General features: G+C 51.0%; 1 protein-coding gene and 1 long non-coding RNA gene across 6 annotated transcripts in view; one reads left to right on the top strand and one right to left on the bottom strand.

Annotated features, from left to right (window-relative positions):
* Positions 1-765: 765 nt before the first annotated feature.
* Positions 766-23235, bottom strand: part of MYH10 (myosin heavy chain 10) — an 84657-nt gene continuing 62187 nt past the window's right edge. For 4 of the 5 annotated variants that reach the window (XM_068209273.1, XM_068209276.1, XM_068209274.1 and 1 more), the window contains 26 exons: positions 22100-22293; positions 21723-21844; positions 21326-21395; positions 21068-21228; positions 20377-20485; positions 20159-20290; positions 19199-19405; positions 17951-18088; positions 17355-17478; positions 14987-15158; positions 14034-14246; positions 13787-13931; positions 12548-12754; positions 11525-11629; positions 10389-10541; positions 9831-10079; positions 9080-9292; positions 8143-8355; positions 6805-6966; positions 6062-6190; positions 4879-4967; positions 4467-4590; positions 4175-4383; positions 3310-3418; positions 2874-3046; positions 766-2407 (listed from right to left, as the gene is read on the bottom strand). In XM_068209273.1, coding sequence (XP_068065374.1) covers positions 2263-2407; positions 2874-3046; positions 3310-3418; positions 4175-4383; positions 4467-4590; positions 4879-4967; positions 6062-6190; positions 6805-6966; positions 8143-8355; positions 9080-9292; positions 9831-10079; positions 10389-10541; positions 11525-11629; positions 12548-12754; positions 13787-13931; positions 14034-14246; positions 14987-15158; positions 17355-17478; positions 17951-18088; positions 19199-19405; positions 20159-20290; positions 20377-20485; positions 21068-21228; positions 21326-21395; positions 21723-21844; positions 22100-22293 — 4067 coding nt within the window. In that variant the 3' untranslated portion in view covers positions 766-2262. Of the gene's footprint in view, positions 2408-2873; positions 3047-3309; positions 3419-4174; positions 4384-4466; positions 4591-4878; positions 4968-6061; positions 6197-6804; positions 6967-8142; positions 8356-9079; positions 9293-9830; positions 10080-10388; positions 10542-11524; positions 11630-12547; positions 12755-13786; positions 13932-14033; positions 14247-14986; positions 15159-17354; positions 17479-17950; positions 18089-19198; positions 19406-20158; positions 20291-20376; positions 20486-21067; positions 21229-21325; positions 21396-21722; positions 21845-22099; positions 22294-23235 lie in introns of all 5 variants that reach the window. The other variant, XM_068209275.1, reaches the window with a different exon arrangement.
* On the top strand, positions 5489-6948 carry LOC137485059 (uncharacterized). The gene is made up of 3 exons (XR_011005166.1): positions 5489-5604; positions 6036-6196; positions 6811-6948. It is a non-coding gene; the product is annotated as an uncharacterized lncRNA (long non-coding RNA).

The raw sequence follows: 23235 nt of genomic DNA, 5'->3' as shown, positions 1-23235 counted from the left end.
TGGGGACGTGTTGGAAGCATCCAGCTGAGCCTTCCGGGGGATTTTTGCTTCCTTAGAGCAGCTGGAAGGAGTTTCCTGTGCACAGGAGCTGGGCTGGGGCCCTTCCAGGGCTGCTCCATCCCTTCCTGGGCCGCTCCATCCCTTCCAGGGCCGCTCTGTCCCCTCTTGGGCTGCTTCATCCCTTCTAGGGCTGCTCCATCCCTTCCCTTCCCAGGGCTGTGCCCGGGTCCTGCCCCTGTCCAGCCCGGGGCTGTGCCCGTGTCCTGCCCCTGTCCTGGGGGCCCTGGCCCTGCACAGACACCCCGGGCAGCCCACCCCGTTCCTCTGGGGCTGCCAGCTCCTGCCAGAGCCTCACCCCCCAGCCCAGCGGGGTCACCCTGCCCACGGCCGTCCCCCCTCCTGCCCTCCCTCCTTCCCTCCCACCTGTCTGGGGCTCCCCCTGGTCCCAGACCCAGCCAAAAGCTCCCACCCTGGACTCCAGCTCCTGCAGCTCCCTGGCCTTTCCCGCCCAGCTCCAAGGCAGGTTCTGCACCCCAAGACCCCAAAACAGGGGATGTAACTGCTCAGGCAGGAGCCCTGTGCCACAGCACTGAGTGGCAGCAGCAGGGCTCAGAGTTTCTTTGTGCTCCAGCTGGGTCCTGCCAGTGGCATTCAGAGGCAAAGGCTCAGCTCAGACCAAGCCAGTGATGCTGTATTTAGGTCAAAATAAAATGAAAAAAAATAAAAAAAGCAAGGAAACAAAACAGGAAGAAGGGAAAAGGCAGCTTCCAGTCATATCTCGTTTATTAAGGTCTATGCCAGCCTCGGGAGAGCTCTTCCAGTAAGTAAACAGAGCAGGCGGCCGCATCTATAATGAATAAATTTATTGTCTTACAAAAATCATTGTCTAGAAATATGGGTATACAAGAAAACAAGATATTTGCAGTCAGACGCCTGGTGGTCAACAGCCAGTTTGATTAAAAATATCCAAACACACACAACAAAACCTTTTGCGACAGATGTTAAAGCTTTTAACCAAAAAGGGAAATCCATGGGTTTTGAGCATGTGGCAGAGGAAGCTTCCTAGTTAACACTGATTCATTGTCACTAATATCAATAATACCACTTGGACTAGAGAGGTACATGATATGAAGCACAGTCAAAATTAATACATTAAATCATTGTTATATAGGCAAATTATATATGTAACGTTGTCTTAGTACTGTAGTGTCTAAGGCACTTTCTGTAATGTCAGTTTTCAGCTATTTAAACAAAAAGAACGCTAACTACTCACTGTAATACTGCTCAAAATAAAAAAAAAAACAACAACAACAAAACCAAAAAAAAAAAAAAAAAAAAAAAAAAGGATTCACATCCACTGGCATGTTAACTGTAGGCAGGCAACATCCATCCATCCAGGGCGGGAGCCCCGAGCCCCAGCCCCACAGGAGCCCGGGGGTCCCGGAGCCTCCCACGGCCTCACGTCAATAAATTAGTTTTGCCTGTGCTGTGTGTTTATTTCCCTCTGGTGTTCACATTATCCCAGGCCGGTGCCCGCAGGGCCCCGGGGGCTCTGAGCACTCCGGGCTGTGCAGGGGATGGGGACCCACCTCGGTGTGCCTGGACTGCATGGACACGAACGGATGGAGCAGGTGCTGAGAACACTTCAAATGGGACTGCAGGATAAAAACGGACACTACTCACTCATCCCTACACTTCCCTCTAACGCTTCCCAAGGCCGTTTTTCACAGTTCACTCAGGGGTTGTGTGCGGATCACAACAATTGGGAGAAAACAAAGAAACGGGAGCGGTTTGGTCTTCACTGATCCGAGAGGCTGCGCCCAGCCCGGGGCCGGCGAGCCCGGAGCCTGAAGGATGCTGCTGGACACAAGGCATGCACAGCCACGGCAAGGGGTCTGTCCTGGCCCCCCACCCGCTGGGAATGACGCTTCTGGATTGATAAAAAAAAGTTTCATCCTTCACATGATGCTTTATAAAATGGCTTTACAATGAGTATCTGGAAAAGAGATGCACTGAACAGAGACGATCCCGGTTGTTTACTATATATAAAAAAGCAGTTGTACCTATATCTGAAGCAGGGTACAGTGTGGTGAGGCTGGAGAGCCTTAAGACATGGTTGACCTATGATAAGGAACCTTGTAGCACATGCCGAGGGTCGTAAGGCAGCTTTCCGGCCACAAGGCAGTTCCGAGGGCAGGGCAGGGCGCTCGCAGCGCTCCTGCCGGGGCTGGAACGGTCTCTGCATGCAGGCGGGGCCGGGCGCTACTCGGCGGGGGCGGCCGGAGCCTCGTTCACGTCGCTGCCTTTGCTCTCGGCATCGTCGTCCGACAGCTCCAGCGAGGCGCCCTCGATGTGCAGCTGCCGCCGCCCCGAGCGGCTCGAGGAGAAGGTGATGGGTCCCCCCCTCCTGCGGACGGAGAGCAGCGCTGGGCGAGGCTCCTGCACCGCCCGGGAGCACGGCAGGGGCTGCGCTGGGCTGGGGGATCTTAAAGCTCAGCCCACCCCACCCCTGCCATGGCAGGGACACCTCCCACTGTCCCAGGAGCTCCCAGCCCCAGTGTCCAGCCTGGCCTTGGGCACTGCCAGGGATCCAGGGGCAGCCACGGCTGCTCTGGGCACCCTGTGCCAGGGCCTGCCCACCCTCCCAGGGAAGGACTCCTTCCCAATATGCCATCCATCCCTGCAGCTGTCAGGAATATCCCTGTGGAACATCTGGCAGCTTCCTTGTTCCATCGCCAGGCTCCATTTTGAGCCATCCCCTAATCCCAGCAGCTCCCCAGCTGGATGTTCCCCAGGGATGATGCCCCACGGAGGGACTGTGGGCTCGGAAGGGCTCAGGTCAATCCCAGTCCCAGCCTTTCAGGGGCACTGACCTTAGCCTGTTTTTGAGGGTGCTGACCTCCCTGCTCAGCCCCTCGTTGGCCTCCGTGGCGTCGTCCAGCTCGCGCTGCAGCTTGCGCCGCGACGCGTTGGCGCGCGTGGCCTCCTCCTCCGCCTCCTCCAGCTGCCGCTTCAGCTGCTTCATCCTGGCGTTGGCCTTCTCCATCTGCAACCAAGCCAGCGCTCGGGGTCACCCCACAGCTGCAGCCCTGACCGGGGATGAGCACAGCCTCGTGCCGGCTACGGCCTGGACCCCGGAACACCGCGGAGCCTGGGAGGGCAGGGTGGGGACAGCCCGTCCCAGCAGAGCTCACACGCACACAGGGAGAACCCCTGCTGGTTTAATCACCGCTCTAGATTCCCTTTCCATTACAGTTCCTCTTCACAAGCCCTTCCCAGCCACGGAGGTTTCACTGGGCCCCCACCCACCTGCTCCTTGTACTGGTCCGCGTGGCGCCGCTCGTCCTCCACCTGCATGAAGACCTCCTTCAGCTTCTTCTCCGTGCGGCGCACCAGCTTGTTGGCAGCTGCTCTTTCCCTGCAACAGCCCAAAGCCATCGTGGGTCGCCCTGCCTGAGGGCTGGGAACACGAGATCTGCCCCCCTGAAGGGTAACTGGTACAGCTCTCTGAACGTGCCAGACACAGCAATGCAACTGATGCATGTGCCAGGGGCTGGCTGGGATGCAGGGATGCAGGGATGCAGCTCTCAGAGCACAAAGCCTTAGCCCTGGGGCAATGTGAGCATGAGACAAAGAGGACTCAGAAGGTGCCTTCACAAGGAGATTGGACAGAGCAGTTTTAAAGCTGCTGCTTAACCAGTAACACAACCCTGCTGCAGAGCCAGAGCACAGAAAGGACGGAGGTGGTGGTAGGACAAGCCCCACCTGCAAACAGGGGGAGGAACCAGCTAAAAAAGTGTATTTTAAGAATAGGATTGCAAGGACAGATGGATAATTCACTGCAGAAAGACTTCTGGAGAGCACAGGATTATCTCAAGCTGTCCCACATAAGCTGTTCCTCTAACCAAGCAACCAGGGGACATTTCACCTTGTCCCAGGAAACTCCTGCAGCACCTTGTGGCTCTGGGACACCGACACCTTGCAGAGTTCATGCAGCTGGTAGGAAGCAAATCCATTCTGGAACTCCCAGCCCCAGTTACTCTGCAGCTGCCTTGTTAAAGTTTATCCCCTAAACAGGAGTTTCCAGACAGTAAACCCAAGGCCCTTCAGAAACGTCCAGCATGGAACTTTCAGCCGTTCAACCCACACAGGCAACCAGGTCTTTTCCCCTTACTTGGCTTCCTGCTCGAGCTGTTCTTCAAGCTGTGCAATCTTGGCTTCTAGAGTAGAAATGGTAGCCTTGAATTTGGACTTGACAGAGCCCTCCAGTTCCTGCAGCTTGGCCTTGAGCTCCTTGTTCTGCCTCTCCAGCTGCTGCCGCGCGTTCTCGCTCTTCTGGGCCGCGCTGCGCTCGCCGGCCAGCTCCGAGTTGAGCGTGTCCACCTGGCAGGGAGGGGACAGGATCATTCAGTGCCACCAGAGCCTCCGTGCCCGTCACACCCAGCAGCAGCTGCCCCGGGGCTCACCTGCAGCGTGGTCTTTCGGAAGCGCTCGTTGAGCAGCTCCATGTTGCTCTGCTCCTCCTCCAGCTCCTCCTCCAGCTGGGCAATCCGAGCCTCCAGCCGGCGCTTCTCGTCCAGCAGCGCTGACCTGCACGGGGAAGGGAAGGGGTCAGGGCACGTCCAGAGCCAACAGAGCTCCTGGGGAGGTCACTTAGCTCAGGGCATCCACAAGGATCCAGCTCCTGTCCCTGCAGACACCCCAACGCTCCCACCCTGGCAGCGCTGCCCAAAGGCTCCTGGAGCTCTGGCAGTGCCCATTCTCTGGGGAGCCTGGGCGGTGCCCAGCACCCTCTGGGGAAGCACCTTTCCCTGCTCTCCATCCTGCCCCTCCCTAGCCCAGCTCAGGCCGTTCCCTGCCCAGCACAGCCCGACTCACTTCCCAGAGGCGCTGTTGGCGATCTCGTCCGCCAGCTCGTCGCGCTCCTGCTCCGCGTGCCGCCGGGCGCGCTCCGACGCTGCGAACTCCTGCCAGGGTGGGAAACAGTCAGGGCAGCCCCAGGAGTCCCACAGCCTCTAGCAGCTTCTGGGAGATGCTGTGAACTGGGATATCCCAGGGGTTTTATGGATAAGGCAGCAGGACACCAGCTGGATGGTCCCTCACTGCCCTGGGACTGCAGCAGGGTTACTTCTCCCTGTCCGTGAACCCTTCCCCACCCAAAGCAAAGGGGAAAAATCTGTGAAGATCAGTAACCCCCGAGCCCTCAGCAGCAGGAAAAACCACTGTGCCCCATGCTCTGATAGACAAGTCAGTGAAAAGTAGGTGCTAAATTAAGCAAATGTTTTAGGTTCTCACAAAGTTCTCAGCATGAAGACAAGAAGAGATTAAAAATTAAAAAGCTTCAGCACAAAAGCACACACAGCACTGAACCTCAGATTATACATCTGCATTAAGTGGCAGAAACACTCAAGCATTTCCTAAGGATGATGAAATGCTCTACAAGTGCCACACTGAGGTCTGAAGGCCACCCAAGTCCACCTGGAGAAGCCCCAGGCAGTGCCAGGTTATCTGTGAAGGCTCCAAGGGAAGTGTGGTGAGTCTGGGCAACTGCTGCAAGCCTTGCCCTGCAGCTGAAGCAGACAGGAGAGGCACAGGGACACTGCAGTGTCTGACCCTGTGGAAGATGAGAGATGCTGCAAGACTTGGAGCTCTCACATAAATTGCCAACAGTGAGGGCAAACAGACCCATTAGAGAAAGGGCTGAGAGGGCAGAGGGATAAAGCTCCACACACACAAATGGGCCACTGGAGCACCAGAGAGGGAACTGTAAATACATAAACCCCAACAACCCATTTCAGTGCTGACACTGAGCACTGCACCTCTCAGAGAACCCCCCAGCACACCCAGCAAATGTGTTCCAGCAGCAGTAAAGCTTCCCTGCTATCCAGGAAGTCCAGACTCCTGCAAAGCTCTAAGGACTCACTGACGGCCTGGAGCAGGGGAACCGGAGTTCTCCTGGCTCCCATTTCTCTGTTCAACTCCTACATTGCTTTTTACTTTTTTTACCCTCTCATCTTTGCTTTACTCTGAACAAGAAAAATCTCTTGGATTTCCATCTCACCTCTTGGAGCTGGAGTATTTCTGCTTCGAGACTTTTGAGCTTCTTCTCACTCTCTTTGGACTGGGCAAAGATCTCATCCCTGGATGCTCGGGCCTCTTCCAGCTCCCGCTGGTAGTCCTTCATCTGAGCCTGCAAGTGGAGAGCAGGGTGAGGAGCAGCCAGGCTGCATCAGGACAATCACAAGACCCATTCCATCTCCGAAGCATTTCAGCCCCTTTGTTCTCCCAAAGTGGCTTCATTCCACTTCAAGGCATTCCCAGTTCTTCTGTATTGTAAAATTTCGTTTCTTCATCATTCCACCCCTCAATGCCTGGTCAGAAATATCACATTCCAAGACTCGAGCATTCCACAGAATTATAGTGTGGAATCTTAGAATGACCTGAGCTGGAAGGGCCCTTAATTACCATCAGTGCCACCCCTGCCATGGGCAGGGACACCTTCCACTATCCCAGGTTGCTCCAAGTCCTGTCCAACGTGGCCTTGGACACTGCCAGCGATGTGGAAAGTGGTTTTGTGGGAGAGGAGTTTGGAACAAGATTAGCTTCAGGGCCCCTTCCAACCCAAACCATTCTGTGATTCTATAAAGTGATGAGTTTTGCCTGGAGGATAAATCCAGGTTGGACTCTCAGACCCATCAGTGGAGCCTGACTCTCCTCCTGCCTTCAGCTGCAGCTGCACTGGATGGAAGCAGCCCCTGGGCAGCTCCCAGGACAGAACCCAGCTCCCAGATCAGCTGTGCCTACCTGGAGCTTCCTGAGCTGCTTGATGGCTTCATCCCGAGCCTTGTTTGCAGCCTCTATCTGCCCCTCCAGGTCCTTCAGGTCCATCTCCAGCTTCTTCTTGGCCGCCACGGCCAGCGCGCGCTGCTTGCGCTCGTCCTCCAGCTCGGCCTCCAGCTCCCGCACCTGGGCCAGCAGGGCAGCATCAGGGCCAGGCCTGGCAGGGCAGGGCCAGCCTGGCACCCCTGGGGCCTGCCCGGGCCACGGGCACCTCCCCGTGGCAATGGCAGCTAAGGGGAAGGCACGGGGCAAGGGCAGATCCCAAATGGAAGCAGAGATCTCTGCACCGAGCACAAGGGAAGCCCCAGGAAAGGACTCAGCTCCTGGAGCATTTCCATTTCAGCCTCCTGCCCACCACTGCCATCCACCACAGGGGATGGCTCCAGGGCAGGTGGAGCTAACTCTGATGGAAAATAAGAAGCAGAATCACCTCATAGTCTCAAGAAAACAATGAAAGCATTCCCTTTGAACAGCCTGTTACTGGCACTTACACACCAACAACTTCTTTTTCCAAAATAAGACAGAACAAGAGCGTGTGAACAGCCAGGCAACATGGACTGAGCCAAACCTATGCAAAGACAAACTGAGCCAGAAATGCCACAGGTTACCAACACGAAAGCAAATTTTGTTTTGAAGCAGATCTCCCTCCCAGTGCAAGGTCAGGAGCTCTTGTCCAGTTCAGATAACAGCAACTTTGTCCTGCAGTGACCTTCCAAACCCTGCAGGCCAGGTTTATTCCTAAAATATCTCTACACTGGTGACTCTCAGTTTTTTGTTTTCTTGGGATAAATCTTGAAATATTGGCTGGTTTGTTCCTGAACACTTAATGTTAATTTAGAACCAAGCACGATCCTCTAAAGGCATTTCTTGAGGCTCTTCTGATCTCTGCGTTCCCAGAATTCTCAGGTCTGGCAAACCTGGAAGCTCTGCCACGATTTGCATTTAGGAAACTGTTCACTTAATTTAAAAGTCTTATCTCAGCATCCATGGATTTGATCCTGGACATCAAATAGATGGGCTTGAAAATGCAACCGAGATATCCCTGTCCAGGGAATACACCCAGGCAGCAACAGCCAAACCTCGTGGAGTGGCTTTGGAGGCCAGCAGCACCACCTGACACTGCCTGGGGAAAGTGGCCAGCCCTCAGCCAGAACTATTTTGTAAAAATGCTATGGTTTGGGGTTTCCATTGGATGGAATCTTTAAGCAAAGGGGTTTATCCTTCTGGTAGCACAGAGGCCCAGAATTCTGGCCAAAGCCCTTCCTCCCCTCCTGACTACGCCACAAAGTAAAACACACGTACTTGTTTCACCAGCATCCTCTTCTTCTCCTCGTTCTGTTCATCTCTGGCTTGCAGATCTCTGTCAAACTGGGCCTTCATGGCCTGCATGTTCACCTCCAGACGGAGTTTGGCATCTTCTGTGGCCTGCAGTTCATCTTCCAGCTCCTCCAGCTGAGTCCTCATCTCCTCCACCTGCTGCTCCAGGGTTCTCTTGGACTTCTCCAGCTCGTGGACCTACGGCACAAACTCTGATCAGAGCCTGTCCTGGAGCAGCAGTTGTGGGAGCAGGGCAGGTCAGTGACTGCAGCTGGTCACTCTGAGCTGGCCGTGAGCCACAGCAGGCGCAGCAGCACTGGGGGCTGCAGCAGAGGCCCCACGGTGCCAGGGCAGAGCCACTCCCCTACCCAGGCTGGCAGAAGGGGAATTCTGGTTCTTGGGCAAAGATGAGGGGCTGGGACACGGTGACACAGCAAATGATGGCCATCAGGGAAGGGCAGGGGGCCTTTGCTGCTGCCCCAGCTGGGCGCAGGAGGGAGGACACTGAAGGGTCACAGTTCTGCTCTGCCTTTGGTTCAACCATGTCCTGCAGCTCAGCTTGACCCAAGGGAACAGGAGCGCTCATCATCCCTCATTTACACACAATAAATATACCCAGCAACACAGAAATGGGCAAGTGGCTGCCCTGGTCTGTCACAGCTGCAACACATAACCAGTTCTATCTGACTGCAGTCCCACCTCCATCGACCCAAAAGTATAAAACTGGTATCTGGCATCTCCATGAGGCTGTGAACACAGCTTTTGAAGATGGTAACAATTATTCTGAGCATTAATTCCTCCAGTATTTTGGGTGAGCTTCAGAAAGTTCTGTTCTGGTGCACAGACCCTTCTCCGGCCAGGGAGAAGGGAAGAACCCTGTCATTCCCAGTCTGTAACAAACAGCCTGTGGAACCATACTCACATTTTTGCCCACATCATCTTTGGAGCTCATCAAGTCTTCCATATCTGTACGCAGCTGCTTGTTCTGCCTCTCAAATTCCTCCTTGGCTTCCAGGGCCTCCTCGAGGGCCCGGGCCAGGGACAGGGCTTTGGTCTCCTTCTCCCTCGCCTCTGCCTCAGCACGGTCCCGCTCCTCTGCATACCTGGCAGAAATGTTCTTTTCTTCTGCCAGCATCTGGACACGAGAAACAATTAATCCATCTCCTAAGCTCCACAACCAGGCCCTTCCTGCCTCAGGTGTTTTATTCAGGAAGTGGCTCGTGCTCTAAGTTTAAGTGGCCTTCAGGAGCTGTCTGGCCCCTCGGTCGTGATCAAAGTGCCAGAAGAGAACAGCTAGAGCTGCTCTGGGATCAGAGGGGAAAGCAAGCTACTCAGCAAGACTCAAGTTTCATATGATTCCCATCTTTCACTCTTCAGATCCTTTTTTTAGTCTACCTTGAGGGACTACAATAAAACACTAAAGTTTTTGTTCCAGCATAATTCTCTTTTTCCACATGAACAGCTGATCACTTGATCTAACAAGCCTCAGAGGTGGCATGTGGCTCAGAGAATTGGGAAGGACAAGCTGCTCCTGACAAAGGCCAGCTGCTCACAGATTTACCAATAACCACAGCGCACCAGTCAGACCCTTCTCCCTCCGAGGCTCAGCAACAATAACAAGATGCCGTTTAAAAACCCTGAAAACCCAGGAAGGTGGCAGGAGACTGGAGTACCTGATCAAACTTCTTCTGCTTTTTCTCCAGGTTGGAGACGATCTGGCGCTGGTGATCCAGATCCACCATCAGGTCATCCAGCTCCTGCTGCAAGCGGTTCTTGGTCTTCTCCAGTTTGTCATAGGCCAGAGCCTTCTCCTCCAGGCGCTGGCTTAGGGACTCCATGTCCTTCAACATCTTCTTCTTAGCCTCCTCCAGGCCTTCAATGGTTCCCAAGTCATCATCCACCTTCTTCTTGGCCTCAGCCAACTGAAATTCAGCAAGAGCAAGTGAAGTCCCTCAGAGCATCACCAGAGGGAGGAGAGGCACAGGGGCACGGGGCAGCAGCAGAACAGCTCTCACTGCAGGCTAAGGGAACACAAGACCTGGCAGTTCCCAGGCTCTCGGAGGGCAAAGCCCTGCCCATCACAGGTCAGGGTACACAGCATTGCTGTGTGGAAACTTGATTCCAAAATCTGCTCCAGCACCCGTGGAAGTTCCGTGATGTGTTCCCCAAAGCCCTGGGACCCCGCTTTGGGACAGCTCCTCACACGAGTGCTGCCACTCACAGCACCCTACCTGGGCCTGCAAGGCCAGCATCTGCTTCTCCAGGTTCTTCCTGGCCTCCTCCTCCTCCTCCTGCTGCTCTTGCAGGTTGTTCTTCTCCTCTTCCAGCTGCCTTATCCTGCTGCTGAGGTTGAGCTTCTGGCGGGTTTCCTCCTGGAGCAGCTCCTGGGACACAGGCATGGGCAGGGCTGAGTGTGCTCTGAAACCCCACAGCTCCACATGGGGACTCCCAGGTTTACTTTTCCCTCCGATTTTGGGACAAGCACATGCTTTATGAAGACTTCTGTTATTTGGGTTTTAAAAAGCCACTGACCATTCATTTTGGGCAAACTTAAACCTTCATAAAGCAGATTTCTGGTCAGGGAACCCAAGCCAGAGTCTCTTCTAGAAATCAAGGGATGACTCTTTCCCATCTTTCAGGGGACTAGCACAGAAGTCACCTTCAAAATACATTTTTTCTTTTTTCAGACAAGCACAGTGCACCTATTTAAAACCACCTGGGAATAACATGGAGCAGCAAATCCTGCAATGGCAGCATGCTTCCAGGTTTTCTGAATTGTTTAAATATAAAGGCCACTTTAAAGGCGGAAACTTCTGTCATAACAAAGTAATGGAAGGTGTAACTCCCATCCTGCTCCCTACAACCCCCTCCAGTTGTGGTTAACATTATTCAAAATTAAGTGGTCACCATTAGAACGTTAATACATGCAAGATAAAATATATTGAAGTGATGATTATCTGCAGAGAGCTGCATTTTCTTAATTAAGAACCAAAACCTGACAGCTTGAACTTCAGCTGTAAGAATTTGAAGTGTCAGTAGAAGACTGTTGTTCCTCATATATCCCAAGGATATTGACATTAAACTCTGCCTGGAAAGGGATTTTTTATTTGATTCTTATCTCCCTCAGAGACAAAGACATAAAACAGAACTACCAGCTACCAGGTAGTGAAGCTCAGATAATGAAAACTTGGTTCCCCATGCAGCTGAGCCATCCCAATCCATCCCATTTCACTGGGGTGAACAGGAAATCCAGCTTCTACCCAGGGGACTTCCCCAAGCATGAATGGAAATGTGTTTTCTGTTAGCAGGCAGCATTTCCCTGAGGAGCAGAGCTCCAGTGCCAAGCTCAGCTTTGCTGCACACACACCTGTGTATCCTGAAGCTGGGATTCCAAACTGGCTGCATCCTTGGCAAACTTGATGCCTTTCTTCTCTGCCTCCTCCAGCAGACTGGAGACATTGTCCAGCTCATTCTGCAAAGCAAGCAGCCCAAAGGTGAGAGCACAGCCCAAATCCCACTGGGGCTGGAAGTGCACAGCACAGAACCTCAGCAAATTCCAGGTACAGAGCCCAACAGAGAGAGACAGCAAGCTAAAACCACTGAAGTTTGGCTACAAAATGGAAGCTGAATGTCAGTCCTGAAGTGCAGTAACAAAACCAGAGCTAGGCTATTGAGCTCTGACATTTAGCACTTTGCTCTGATCCCTGCATTCACACTTTAATGCTGTTTTTAATTCTAGGACCATATATTTCATGCAAGCATTAATTCAGGGATCATCAGGGTGGCACCTAAAGCATCACTGCAAGAGAAAAAGTTCCTGCCAGGTGCCAGCTTATTATTTTGGGCTACACTACGTTTATATGCAGTGAGAGACGGCCTGAAAGCTTCCCCACGAAGAGCTGGGCCATTCCTTTGGAAGAGCTGGATTTACCACGCTGTGGTGCAGAAGTCAGCCACGGCTGCGCTTTGCCTGCTTGCTCCATTTCTCAGCAGAATGGGCCTGTGCTTGCAACCCCTCCCTGCCAGGCTCCCAGCTTGGAGCACCAAAGCAAACCTGTGGCCACCATCCATTTTTTTCTCATCCCTGTGGAAAAGCTCAGCCCAATCTACTCAATTCCACAGCCAAGAACCTGAATCCAGCTGGCCTGTGCAGAGCTCCCTGCAGGATCTGCTCTCCAGGATGGAAGGCACATGCTCCAAAGCCACTGGAACTCTCACACAGCCCAGGACGTTCAGGACTGATGTCACAGCACCACTCTGAGGCCTCCCAGGGCCATGAGAGCCCCAGCTGAGGTCACCTCCCACACCAGCCACAGGCCATTTCTGCGCATGGTTACGACTTGGAGTTCCTTGCCCGTTTTCCAGGATTTTAGGACTTCCAGAGCCTTACCTGCAGCTTGTTTGCCTTCTCAGCCAGCTCCACCCTCAGCCTCTCCCCTTCTGACACCTTTGCAGTCAGCTCCTGCACCTGAGCATCGAGTTTCTTCCTCTTGTGCTCAGACTCTGCCTTGACCTGCTGCAGCACCTTCACCTCACAGGCCAGCTCCTTGTTGTCAGACTCCAAGCCTTGCTTGTTCTTTTCAAGGTTGGCTTTGAACTAGGGAAGACAAAAGGAAAGAAGTTCAGCTCTTTGTTGCAGGTGGGTATTTCCTGCAGGTTTCCATGCTCAGAGAGAAGCCACGTGCTGAGCAGGATGTGAGCAGGCAGTTTGGAATGCTGCTGTGAAACACTGTGTGTGTGTGTGTGTGTCAGGTAAGGACTGGGGGGATCAGGGGCTTCTCCCCCCGGCAGGAGCGAGGAGCAGCAGGGGCAGGATCTGGGATGGCAGCACTGGAACTGACTGGTTTGGTGGCACTGCAAGGAGGAAGGAATGTGCCCATTAAGAGATCAGCATGGCTCATCTCACAGAAATAAAAGGGAAGATATGAACCAAAGCTGCCCTGATTTGAGCAGGCAGAGCAGCCTGAAGTGCAGAACAAAGCAATTCTCAGCACTGACATTTGTCAGAAAGCTTTCAAAAAGCAATCACTGGCATCAGGGATGTTTAAGTGTCATTTGTGCTTTATCATCAGAGCTGGCAGCATCTTGTCACAGGAGCTTTGTTTCAGATTGCAGGGTATTTTTCCATCTTTTCATGCTCTTATTGAGAATATTTATTGAATAAGGAACAGAAGACATGCAGAAGATTTTCAGGTGAATAAAGCTGGTGAAAAGCATAGTTTAACGACTGCATCTCTCACTTAATTTAGAATACTAAGGAAGCTTGTGGAGTGTTCACAATACATAAAAACAGCAACAGAGGAGAGGTGAATTCACACACATTTGTGAATGACCCCAGCTGTAATTTCAAAAACTAGACACTTCTTTTTTTGGAATAATTCTCCTGAACAAGACAGAAGCCATGTGATCCACCTGTGCCTCCTGCCGCTGGTCACAGGCCAGAGGACACAGCACAGATCTGCTGCTGAAAAGCTGCAGCACTGATAAATCTCAACAATTGGGATGGATTTTTAGAGGACAGCTTAGCTCTGTGATCATGGAAAGCCTCAGCTCAGGTCTTCTGGAAGGAACCACGCTGCCTACGGTACTTAGAAAAAGCCCTGAAGCAGAAAGTTCATTTTCTTCTCACCCTTTTGGCCTGTTCAAGCTGTTCAGAGAGCTCCTCCAGGGCAGTAGCATGCCTCTGCCTGATCTCCTGGATCTGGGCTTCGTGGTTTTTGGTTTCCTCCTCAATGGCTTTCTTCAGTTCAGCCACCTCCTGCTCTCGCTTTGTCCTGGAGGAAGCATGAAGGGTCACCAAAAAAATCAACACTTCAGTTTTTTATGAATCACAGATGAATTTCAGTGGTGCTCTCTTACACAGACCACGATCCTACCTCAGCTCTTGCTGTGCTGCAGTGGTATCCAAAGTATCTTCCAGTTCAGTTTTCAAAGCCTCCAGCTCTTCACTCAGATCCCTTTTCTGCTTTTCTGCCTTGTTCCTTGATGCCTTCTCAGACTCCAGATCCTCCTGGAGCTCTGCAATCTGAGCCTGCAGCTCCCTGATCACCTTCAGTGCATTGTTCTTCTGAACTGCTTCCTCATCCCCTCTGTCAAACAGGCACCACAGTTACTGGGACTGCCCCTCCTCTCCAAACCCCCTGCTAAAATTAGCTGCAAACACAGCTTAACTTTCCATAGAATAAACAGAAACATTTACAGAATGCTTGGGTTGGAAGGGACCTTCAACATGATCAAATTCCCACCCCTTCCACGGGCAGGGACACCTTCCACTATCCCAGGCTGCTCCAAGCCCTGTCCAGCTTGGACACCTCCAGGGATGGATGAAAGATATCACAGATAAAACCAAGGTGCACTAGCAGAATTATCAGGCTTTAGTTCACAGTCAAGTTTTCCCATTTTGCAGATCTCAACACTGCCCCAGAAATGTTCCATCTGTAGAATTTTCTCTTCCTACAAAATTATACTTAAAAAATGCAGGTGGTGTTCAGCATGACATGGGACTGCAGGAGCATCACACAAACCCAGATAAAGTCTGCCCTGCCCAGCACTTTGTTAAGACCCCCTGGGAAATACACATTTTTCCCTCCTGAGGCCAAATTTTGGGAGATTACAAAAGCCTCCAGAGCCCAAACACTGTTATACCACGTGAAACTCGCTCTTTTTGCAGGTCTGTAGAGCCAGGATGCCGAGGGATCCCCGAGTTCCTGTAGATTTGCCTGGTCTGTGCACAGCACAGGGCTCCAGAGCGGGCTGCTGCTGCAGCAGCCCAGCTCTGACTGCAGCCAGCTGGAATCAGTCTGGGGGAGCAGCTTTGTGCCACACTGACCTGGCCACAGCAGCCTGCAGCTCCTCCTCCTTCTTGGCCAGCTGGATCTTCAGCTCCTCAATCTGGGCTTGCAGCTCAGCTATTTGGTCCTGCAGGTCTGTTGTTTCCCCATCCAATTTTCTTTTAGCTTTTTCTAACTCTTGACGGGTCTTCTCCTCCTTCTTCAGGCGTTCTAAAGGAAGCAAAGAATTACATTCCTATGGAATTATTCCTCTTGTCACCCTCAGGGACTCTGGGGTGGCAGGAAGGGTGGGAAGTTTCATTTATGCTGCCCCAATTCTTTCTCCAGCCTGCGGAAAAATGAAATAGCAAAGGAGAACTGCATGACTTAGCCAGAAAGTCAGGGGAAAGTCTCTGACAACTGTGAATGGTTTGAGATGAGGCAACAGAAACATCTTGGTAGAAAATAAGGAGTGGGATCTGACAGAGCAGCTTGAGCTGTTAGGCCAGATAATCAGAGACATCAACACCCAAAACAGAAGAGAAACTGTGGACTGGAACAATTGCATGGCTCTGGAAGGGCTAGGCCAGACCCCAGAAAGTCTACTGGAAAATGGCACAGCTTAAAGTAAACCTGAACAAACCATTTCACAAGGATCTGTGCTGTTTAATCCCATGCCATCAGCATTTAGCAAACCTCTGCAAGCCTGAGAGCTCCCTCCAGCAACTTCCTTGTGCAGCTGGCTAGCCATCCCGAGGGGCTCCCTGGGACAAGCCCCCACGAGCAGGGCCACAGCAATCACAGCCACTGCTCTCAGCTGCCTGGGGCACAGGCAAGGCAGAGCCTCGGCCAGTTCTAGGGGCACCGGCACAGATGTAGAATTCCAGGTGACAGCAGGAGTTCGTGTTCAGTACTCTGGCTCCTCAGTGCAGGGATTCCCTCACTCCCTTCCCAAACCTCCTTCTGGACGAGACGGAAAGGGAGCCATGCTCAGGAACCGGCTCAGAGCCACCCTGGGCTACTGGGGATTTTCCAGACAACCTAAGGTAACACTGCTTTTCTCCAAGCAGTTTCACATTCCAAAGGAATTGTACTTTTCCCTCTGTTTTATGTGAAGTTCCTGGTGAGTGACACTTACAGCAGTGACACAAGGCCCAATTTTGTAATTGAGAGAGTTCACAGCAAACTGAATTAATTTTTTCCCCAAATATCAGTGCCTAGCAGTGCCAAGACTCTAGCAGAGAGACCTTAATGGCTTCTTGATTCACCTCCAAGAGTAAATACCATTTTACTCTGCTTTCCCAGCCAAGAAATTGAATGCCTTAAATATAAGCTTTAATTTCCACTTCTAAGATCATCAGTCTTGGAATGGCTCTGGAACCAAACACATCTGTCAAGTTCCCAGTCCTGATTTAAGCACTCCAGCATTATTTTCCAGTGAGTAAAGCTTACTTAGACCCATCTTAAAGTCTCTGAATGCAACTGTTGAAGACAAGGTTCATCAATCACTGCTACCCCTGTTAGTTCAACACCTGCCTACACAGATAAGGTAAAACTCTGATATCCTTCCAGAAGCACATCAGCCTTAAAATATGTACCAAGACAGGCCCCAGCACACCAAGTGCAAGAACCATTCCCAAATTAGGGCACAGAGAACAACTTTCTCTATTATTTTGCAACTTTGATTTGACAGCTCATTAATGTTGCACTGTATCTATAGTAATTAAAAAAAAAGCAACACAAAATCAAGAAGAGCTGCATATGGGGCAGGCTTGACTTGTGACAACACTGGCAAAACAATCTGAAATAAATGGCTAAAGGAATGGAACCATTTTAGATGGAATCATGGAATGGTTTGGGTTGGAAGAGACTTTAAAGCTCAGCTCATTCCAGCCCCTGCCTTGGGCAGGACACCTTCCACCAGAGCAGGCTGCTCAATGAAAATAGAGCAATGTAAAATAAAATATATCTATAATGAAGATAAATATTAAGAAAAGGAAAAAAAAAAGATTTGCTTATTGAAAAACAGTCCTGGAAGCCTAAAGAGTGCCTGCTGCCATTCCTGCAGGAATACATTGCTCTGGTGTCAGACAAAGGTGGGAGAAGCTTCCCAGGAGCCAGGATGTGTTCCCTTGGTGCTAATGGATGCAGTCAAGAGCAGGAATTTCTGAGTGTGTCTGTAAAGGACATGGATTCTCAAAAATGAAAACCTGACAAGTTCAACAGGAGACAGAGTGAGCAGCCAGATGCAACAAGCCTTGCAAGAGCCACAGATTTCCTGCAGGAACGGGCTGGAGCAGCAGCTCTGGGTCTGCTCAGCCTGTCAGAGTAAGCTGAGCTGAGCAGACCCTGCAGCCCTGCCCCAGGTGATCCATCCCCCCTGGAGCAGCTCCAGGCTGGTCCCAGGCCACACCAGGCACAACAAACCTTCCAAATCAGTGATCATCATTTCCTGCTTGTTCTTCAGTTTGGCCAAGTTTTTGGCTTTTTCTTCTTCTTCAGCCAGCTGAGAAGAGCATTCCGCAATCCGATCCTCCATCAGCTTCTTCTCCTGGGGAGGAGAAACAACTTCAACACAACTTCAAATAAAGGAATGCACAAAACCCCCAGAGGGCTGTCAGAGAGCACAAGACTCTGCTACAGATTTTGTTTCTAACACACATTTAATTTCAAGTGATTGTCAATATCAGGGATCAGCTGGAATTGTTTGGAACCATGAACACTTGTTTTCCAAGAGAGACCTGGAATTCAGCACACAGCAGGCCTGGCTTTAGGGCAGCATTGGAAATCTGTTTGCAGAGAACAATGGCAGCCATAAACCATTTTTCCAGCTCTAAGATTTGGGAGGGTCATGAAACTGGGAAGAGTGCATGACAAACTCCCTCTGGAATGTCAGCCCAAACTCGTCTCCAGTGTCTCAGCCTTGTCCTGGTCACAGCCCAAAGTGTCCAGGAGTCCCAGATCCTGTGACAGCAGCTTTGGGAGCTGTCCCTTGGCACCTCCATCCTGCACACTGCTCCCACCTTCAGAAATTTGGAATTTTGGTCCTCCAACAGCAGGATCTCCTCCTCCATCTTCTTGATCTTTGCTTCAGCTGTCACTTTTTCAAGCTGCAGCTTCTGCCGAGCTCCCTCCTCCTCATCAAGCTGTTCCTCCAGGTCCTGGGAAGAGAGACAACTGCATCTGTGCATTTTCCAGGTTATGCAGGTGGTAACATTTAGGCTTTTTTAACCTAGTGACAAAGATGTGTTATTTTGAAAAGCCTCTTGCCCTACCACACACTAACCCCACGTTTGCTTTGTTGGATTCATTTACAGGATCAATGATCTGGTAAGGAATTAAGGGCCATGGGACACACATGGGATTTTTGATGCTCTGAATTCCAGCTTTGGCTGAAATGTGCTCTCTAGGAAACACACACTCACTTCCTCAGTCTTCACCTTCCTAATTCCAACTACAAAATAAAAAATCTGCAATTAATGCCAACCAATCAGATCAGGCTTTATGTCAGAGACTTCCCAGCACACTGCACCTGAATGGGGCACGGGGTGGAGAAAAGCCAGGATCTGGGAAGAGATTCCACAGGAAACAGCTCTCCTTATTTCAATATCACAGCTGGGCCAGTCCAGTTATTGACACAAAGAGTTAAAAAGCCATAATGCCCTGTGCTTCTGAGGCTTTAAATATGATTCATTTAAATACGAATAATAGACAATTCTAAATTGCATCAAAAGCTGTGAGAAGTGGCGTTTATTTCCTCTTCAACTACTTTTAATATTTTTAAAGACAGGTAAGTTCTCAGCTGCTCCCTTTTTCAGGGCCACCATAATTTAAAAGGAAGCCTCTAAATAATCAGATTGTCAAAAAAACCTCCATCGAGTAACATGGAGGAAATGACATCGTCTTAGTGAAGTCAAGTGAGTAAAATCCTTCATGATGCTCCCAAAAGGAACATTTCTCTCACAAGTGGCACCATGGCATGTCTGTCCCCTCAGCCCTGTGCAGCCCTGCCTGGCTGCTGCCCTCTCAGAGCCCTCTGCTGCCTTTAATGATGCCTCAGCACACACTGGCAGGGCAGCCTGGCTTTCCTTTCTGTCCTCACCTGCCTGAGAGCACACACAGCTCATCACACTCAACACAGGGAGAGGAGAGGAGAGCAGAGAAAAAAAATTCATCTTATTCCACTCAGGAGCCAAATTCCTCTGTCCTGGAGAGATGCTGAGGGAGCTCCCCCATCCTACTTCTCCTGCTCCAGTCACTGAGAACCATACCTGGATATGGCCCTGCATTTTCTTCTTCTCATTCTGCAATATTTGGTTTCTTTCCTCCTCCTCCTCAACCCTGGACTCCAAATCATGGAGAATTTCTTCCAACTCTTGCTTTTTGGCAGCCAAGCGAGCCCTCATCTCCTCAGCCTCTGCAAAGAGCTCTGTCTCAGCCTGGAGCTGCTCTGCAAGGATGTTCTTCTCCTCCAGAACCTGCAGATACAAAAGGCAGTAAAGCTTCAAAAATGACACTTCCGAGACTCTCGTGACAGATTACACCAGTGACAGCCACAAAGGTGCTTGAAGACCACGTTCTACTCCAATTCCTGCCTCCCATGCCCACATCCCAAACCAAGGACTTCCAGAGGAGGCTTTAGCAGCAGTCCAGAGGACAGCAGCTCTGGCTGCAGCAGCAATTCCTGCACTGCTCCCTGCAGAGTGGCAGAGCAGTGCCATGGGCTGATCCTGGCACTTCTGGCCAGTCCCAGTGCCCATCCCTGAGGATGCCACTTGTCACTGGACGTGGAGGCTCGGACTGCCACCCCTGGAGTGCCCCACCCACTGAGCGTCCACCCATGAACTCCGTGTCTCTCCAGGATGGGACACGGCCAAAGGCACAAGGGCAGGGAGGTGACACTGAAACTGCTCTTCCTTCATTCACCAAATTTCTGCCACCACAGAAAGCCACCAGAGCTGCAGAGCTGTCCCAGCTGTTTGCCCACAGCTTGCCCAGCCCAGGCACAGAATGACACTGCCTCTGAATTTCTCCTGCAAACCAGGAGAGGCCACACAATCAGGTTTTGTTTTGCTAACATGCTTCTGCCTCTCTGCAGGAGCAGCTCTTGCTGTATCTTCCTATTCCACACTCCAGCAGGGAATCAGCTCACCTGATCCTCTTTTGCTCCCTCACATGGGACAGAGCACAATCCATGTCCTGCATATCAAAAGCTGATCTTGGACACAAACCTGCTGATGTTTCCTTTCCATTTCCTCAAGTTCTGCCTCCACTTTTGTCTGTTTTTCTTTCACCTTCATCAGCTCCTCATCCTTGGCTTGAAGCTCTTCTTCCTGACGAGTGACCTGGAGAAGAGGCTTCACCTGCAAAGGTTTGAAATGAAAATGTGAGACCCTGCACTCCCCTATTTATAGGTGAATGAAACACAAAAGAACAGAGCAGAAGGAACCTTGGTGAAGACTCTCCACCACTGCCAGTGCCTCAGCTTCAAATATGCAGCACAATTCCTCTGCAGGATTTTCAGTGCACTCAGCTGCTGCTGCTTCTTTGCAAAGGCCCTGAAGACAGCAAAAAGATAAATAAATAAATGTGTTAAATACAGCTGAGCATCATTTAATTTGTAGGTTACCCAACCCTACAACACTTACAGACCACAAATAGCCTTATTGATAAGTTTCAGTAATTACACTGAATTTATGAGTTCTTGCTCCTGTAGAGTCAGAGCAAGAGCTGCACTCACCATTTCCAATAATTAAAAATGCTGTTTGCTCTGACTCTCAACAGGCTTTTTTCTTAAAAAGACAAAATCAGGATGGATTAGCTACTTTCATTTTTAAAAAGCAGCTTTCCAAAGTACGTCCAGGAACCTCCAGTGGGACAGGAGGAGGGACAAAGGAACATGCAGCCACTGAAAAGGGCTGTGTGTGCCACAAAGGCAAGAGCAGGGAAAGGAGATATTGGTAAGGAATGAAGGTGCAAATTCTCCCCAGGCAAAAATCCACTTAATACCCAGGATACAATTACAGTTCCTCAGGCAACACCCTCAGAAAATCTCCTGAAATTCAAGTTTTAAAGCACAGCTCCCTGTCAGAGGGGCTTGAGAGACCCAAAGGCAGATGCAGTCCCAAGAGCACGCTCACTTCCTGGCCAGGTATCCCCTGCACACTGCCTGGAAGAAGATGATGATGTCTGTGATCTTCAGATCCCGCTCTTCCTCCAGGTGTGCCAGGACTCCAGCTCGGAAGAAGATCTTGCTCTGTCCAATTCTGTACAAGTTGGGGTCCAGCTCCAAGGCTCTGATCTAAACAGACAGGCAAGGGCGTTGTAGTTACACCAAGAAAAGGACAATTCAGGGGAACTTTTCAATGTTTTGACAATATTTAGTTATGAATACTTACCATACGCTCACAGGCTTGCTTACCATCCATGAAACCTTTGGGAATTGCATTGGGAGTGAGGATCTCGTACCTCAAAGGCAAATGAAAAAACACCTTTACATTCAGCAGTAACCAATGTGATTTATAGGATAAACCTGTAGCACAAACTACAGTGACCAAGTCACAGTTAGGGAATTTCTCCAGGAAGCTTTTCCAGCAGCCAATTTTGGATTGTTTCCTCTTGCCTACTGCCTTTAGAATAAACTGCAGTAGTTAAACACATGAAGTTCAAGGCCTCACAATCAGGTTTAGATTTTCTCTGAGCTGGGCTGAGGGAGGAGGGAGGAGTGTGGGGTCTTCAATGATTTAACAAGGAACTTTAGCTCCTAAGAACTCAGAAGGCTGTTGCTGCTGTTACCTCTGCCTGAATTCCTGGAACACGATCCTGTTTGGGAATCCCTGCCGACAAATCCTTATCCCTTCCAAAACCCCGTTGCACCGGAGCTGGTCTAGAACCAGATGTGGGTCCAGTTTTCCAGCCTGGACGAAACAAAACAAAACAAGACAAGGATGATTTCAACCGGTGTTAGTGGCAAAGTGTACTTTCAGCTCCTCAGGCCAGAAGCCAGCTGGGTGAGTCAGGGGACGTGCAGGGAATTCTGAGCGGACACCGCTCCGTGTGACAACCGTGCCAGCCAAACCGTGACCGGAGGAGGAAGGCCCAGGCAGGCTGCAGGACTGCGTGCAGGTGAAGAGCGGTGAGAAGCAAGGAGGAGGAGCGGCTGCAGCCCCTACCCTCTTCTCGTGGTTGGGGATGATGCAGCGCACGAAGTTGGGGTTGGTGTTGCGGAGCGTGGCCATCAGCTTGGTGAGGGACTCCTTGTAGAGCTGGCCCACGGTGCGGAACATGCCCTTCTTGGTCTTGTAGGCAGAGCCGAAGGCTGTCTCGGTGATGCCGGTCACCTGGTCCAGCCCCACGATGCGATCCACTGCGGGCGACAAGAGGCAAGGGCTGAGTGGCCCCCGGGGCTGGCAGGGCGGCCGGTGGCGCGGGAGCAGCAGCGCAAGCTCGGGGACAGCGCCGGGAGCGCCGGCGGGGCGAGGCAGCGCAGCGGGACCGCGACACTGTGCGCAAGCTCGGGGACCAAAAGCCACAAACTCATCCAGCACAAGAGTGTAGCTTCAGGAGGTACAGGCTGAAACATCCAGCTCTTTACTTGCAGTTCTACATGACCAGGAAAGCCGTTTTCTGCATTTAAATCAACTTTACAGGGGTGTAAATCCCAGCTTGCAGGCAGCTCTCGGAGTTCTTACAGTGCACAGCATTTCTGGAATTACACATCTGTGCATGAAAAGTCACTTATGACAATGAGATAGACTAAACCTGAGTTTAGTTCATGTCTTAATAGAAATTTGCAGGAGGTGGAAATAGTGTTATTTCAGTGACAAGAGGGGAAAAAGTATCTGCCAGACTTGTGCTCAGCTGCTATTTGGAAGAGTTCTTCCCATTTTTAAATACACCTGCAAAGATCTCCCTAACCAAAAGACAAGTTTCAGACCAGGAAAACTCCACACCAAAGCACTTCCAAGCTGCCATAAAGCATCACAATAGAGATTTGCCTTTGATTTTTTTGAACATTTTGGGTAAGGATCTCAAGGGGTTTTTTTTCAGAAGCACAATCAGAAATGCGAGTGCCACTATGAAAACCTTGAAGGTGATTCCATGTGCATGTCAAGAATTGTGTTACCAGTTCACTAAAAGATACACAGGTGGTTTAACACCTCAATAATTACAGCTGGTGCTTCTTAGGACTGAGCAAATCCCAACATTGGTGGGTTCTCCATGAAATCCAAGCTGGGCAGCCAAAACCAAGGAACTGTTTGTAGGCTACAGCTTCAACTTTGTCACATTATCTTCAAATTCATTTAAA

The sequence above is a fragment of the Anomalospiza imberbis genome, chromosome 19 (assembly GCF_031753505.1).
Source record: "Anomalospiza imberbis isolate Cuckoo-Finch-1a 21T00152 chromosome 19, ASM3175350v1, whole genome shotgun sequence".
In the NCBI taxonomy this organism is placed as follows: Eukaryota; Metazoa; Chordata; class Aves; order Passeriformes; family Viduidae; genus Anomalospiza; species Anomalospiza imberbis.
This window is presented reverse-complemented; position numbering and strand designations above follow the sequence as displayed.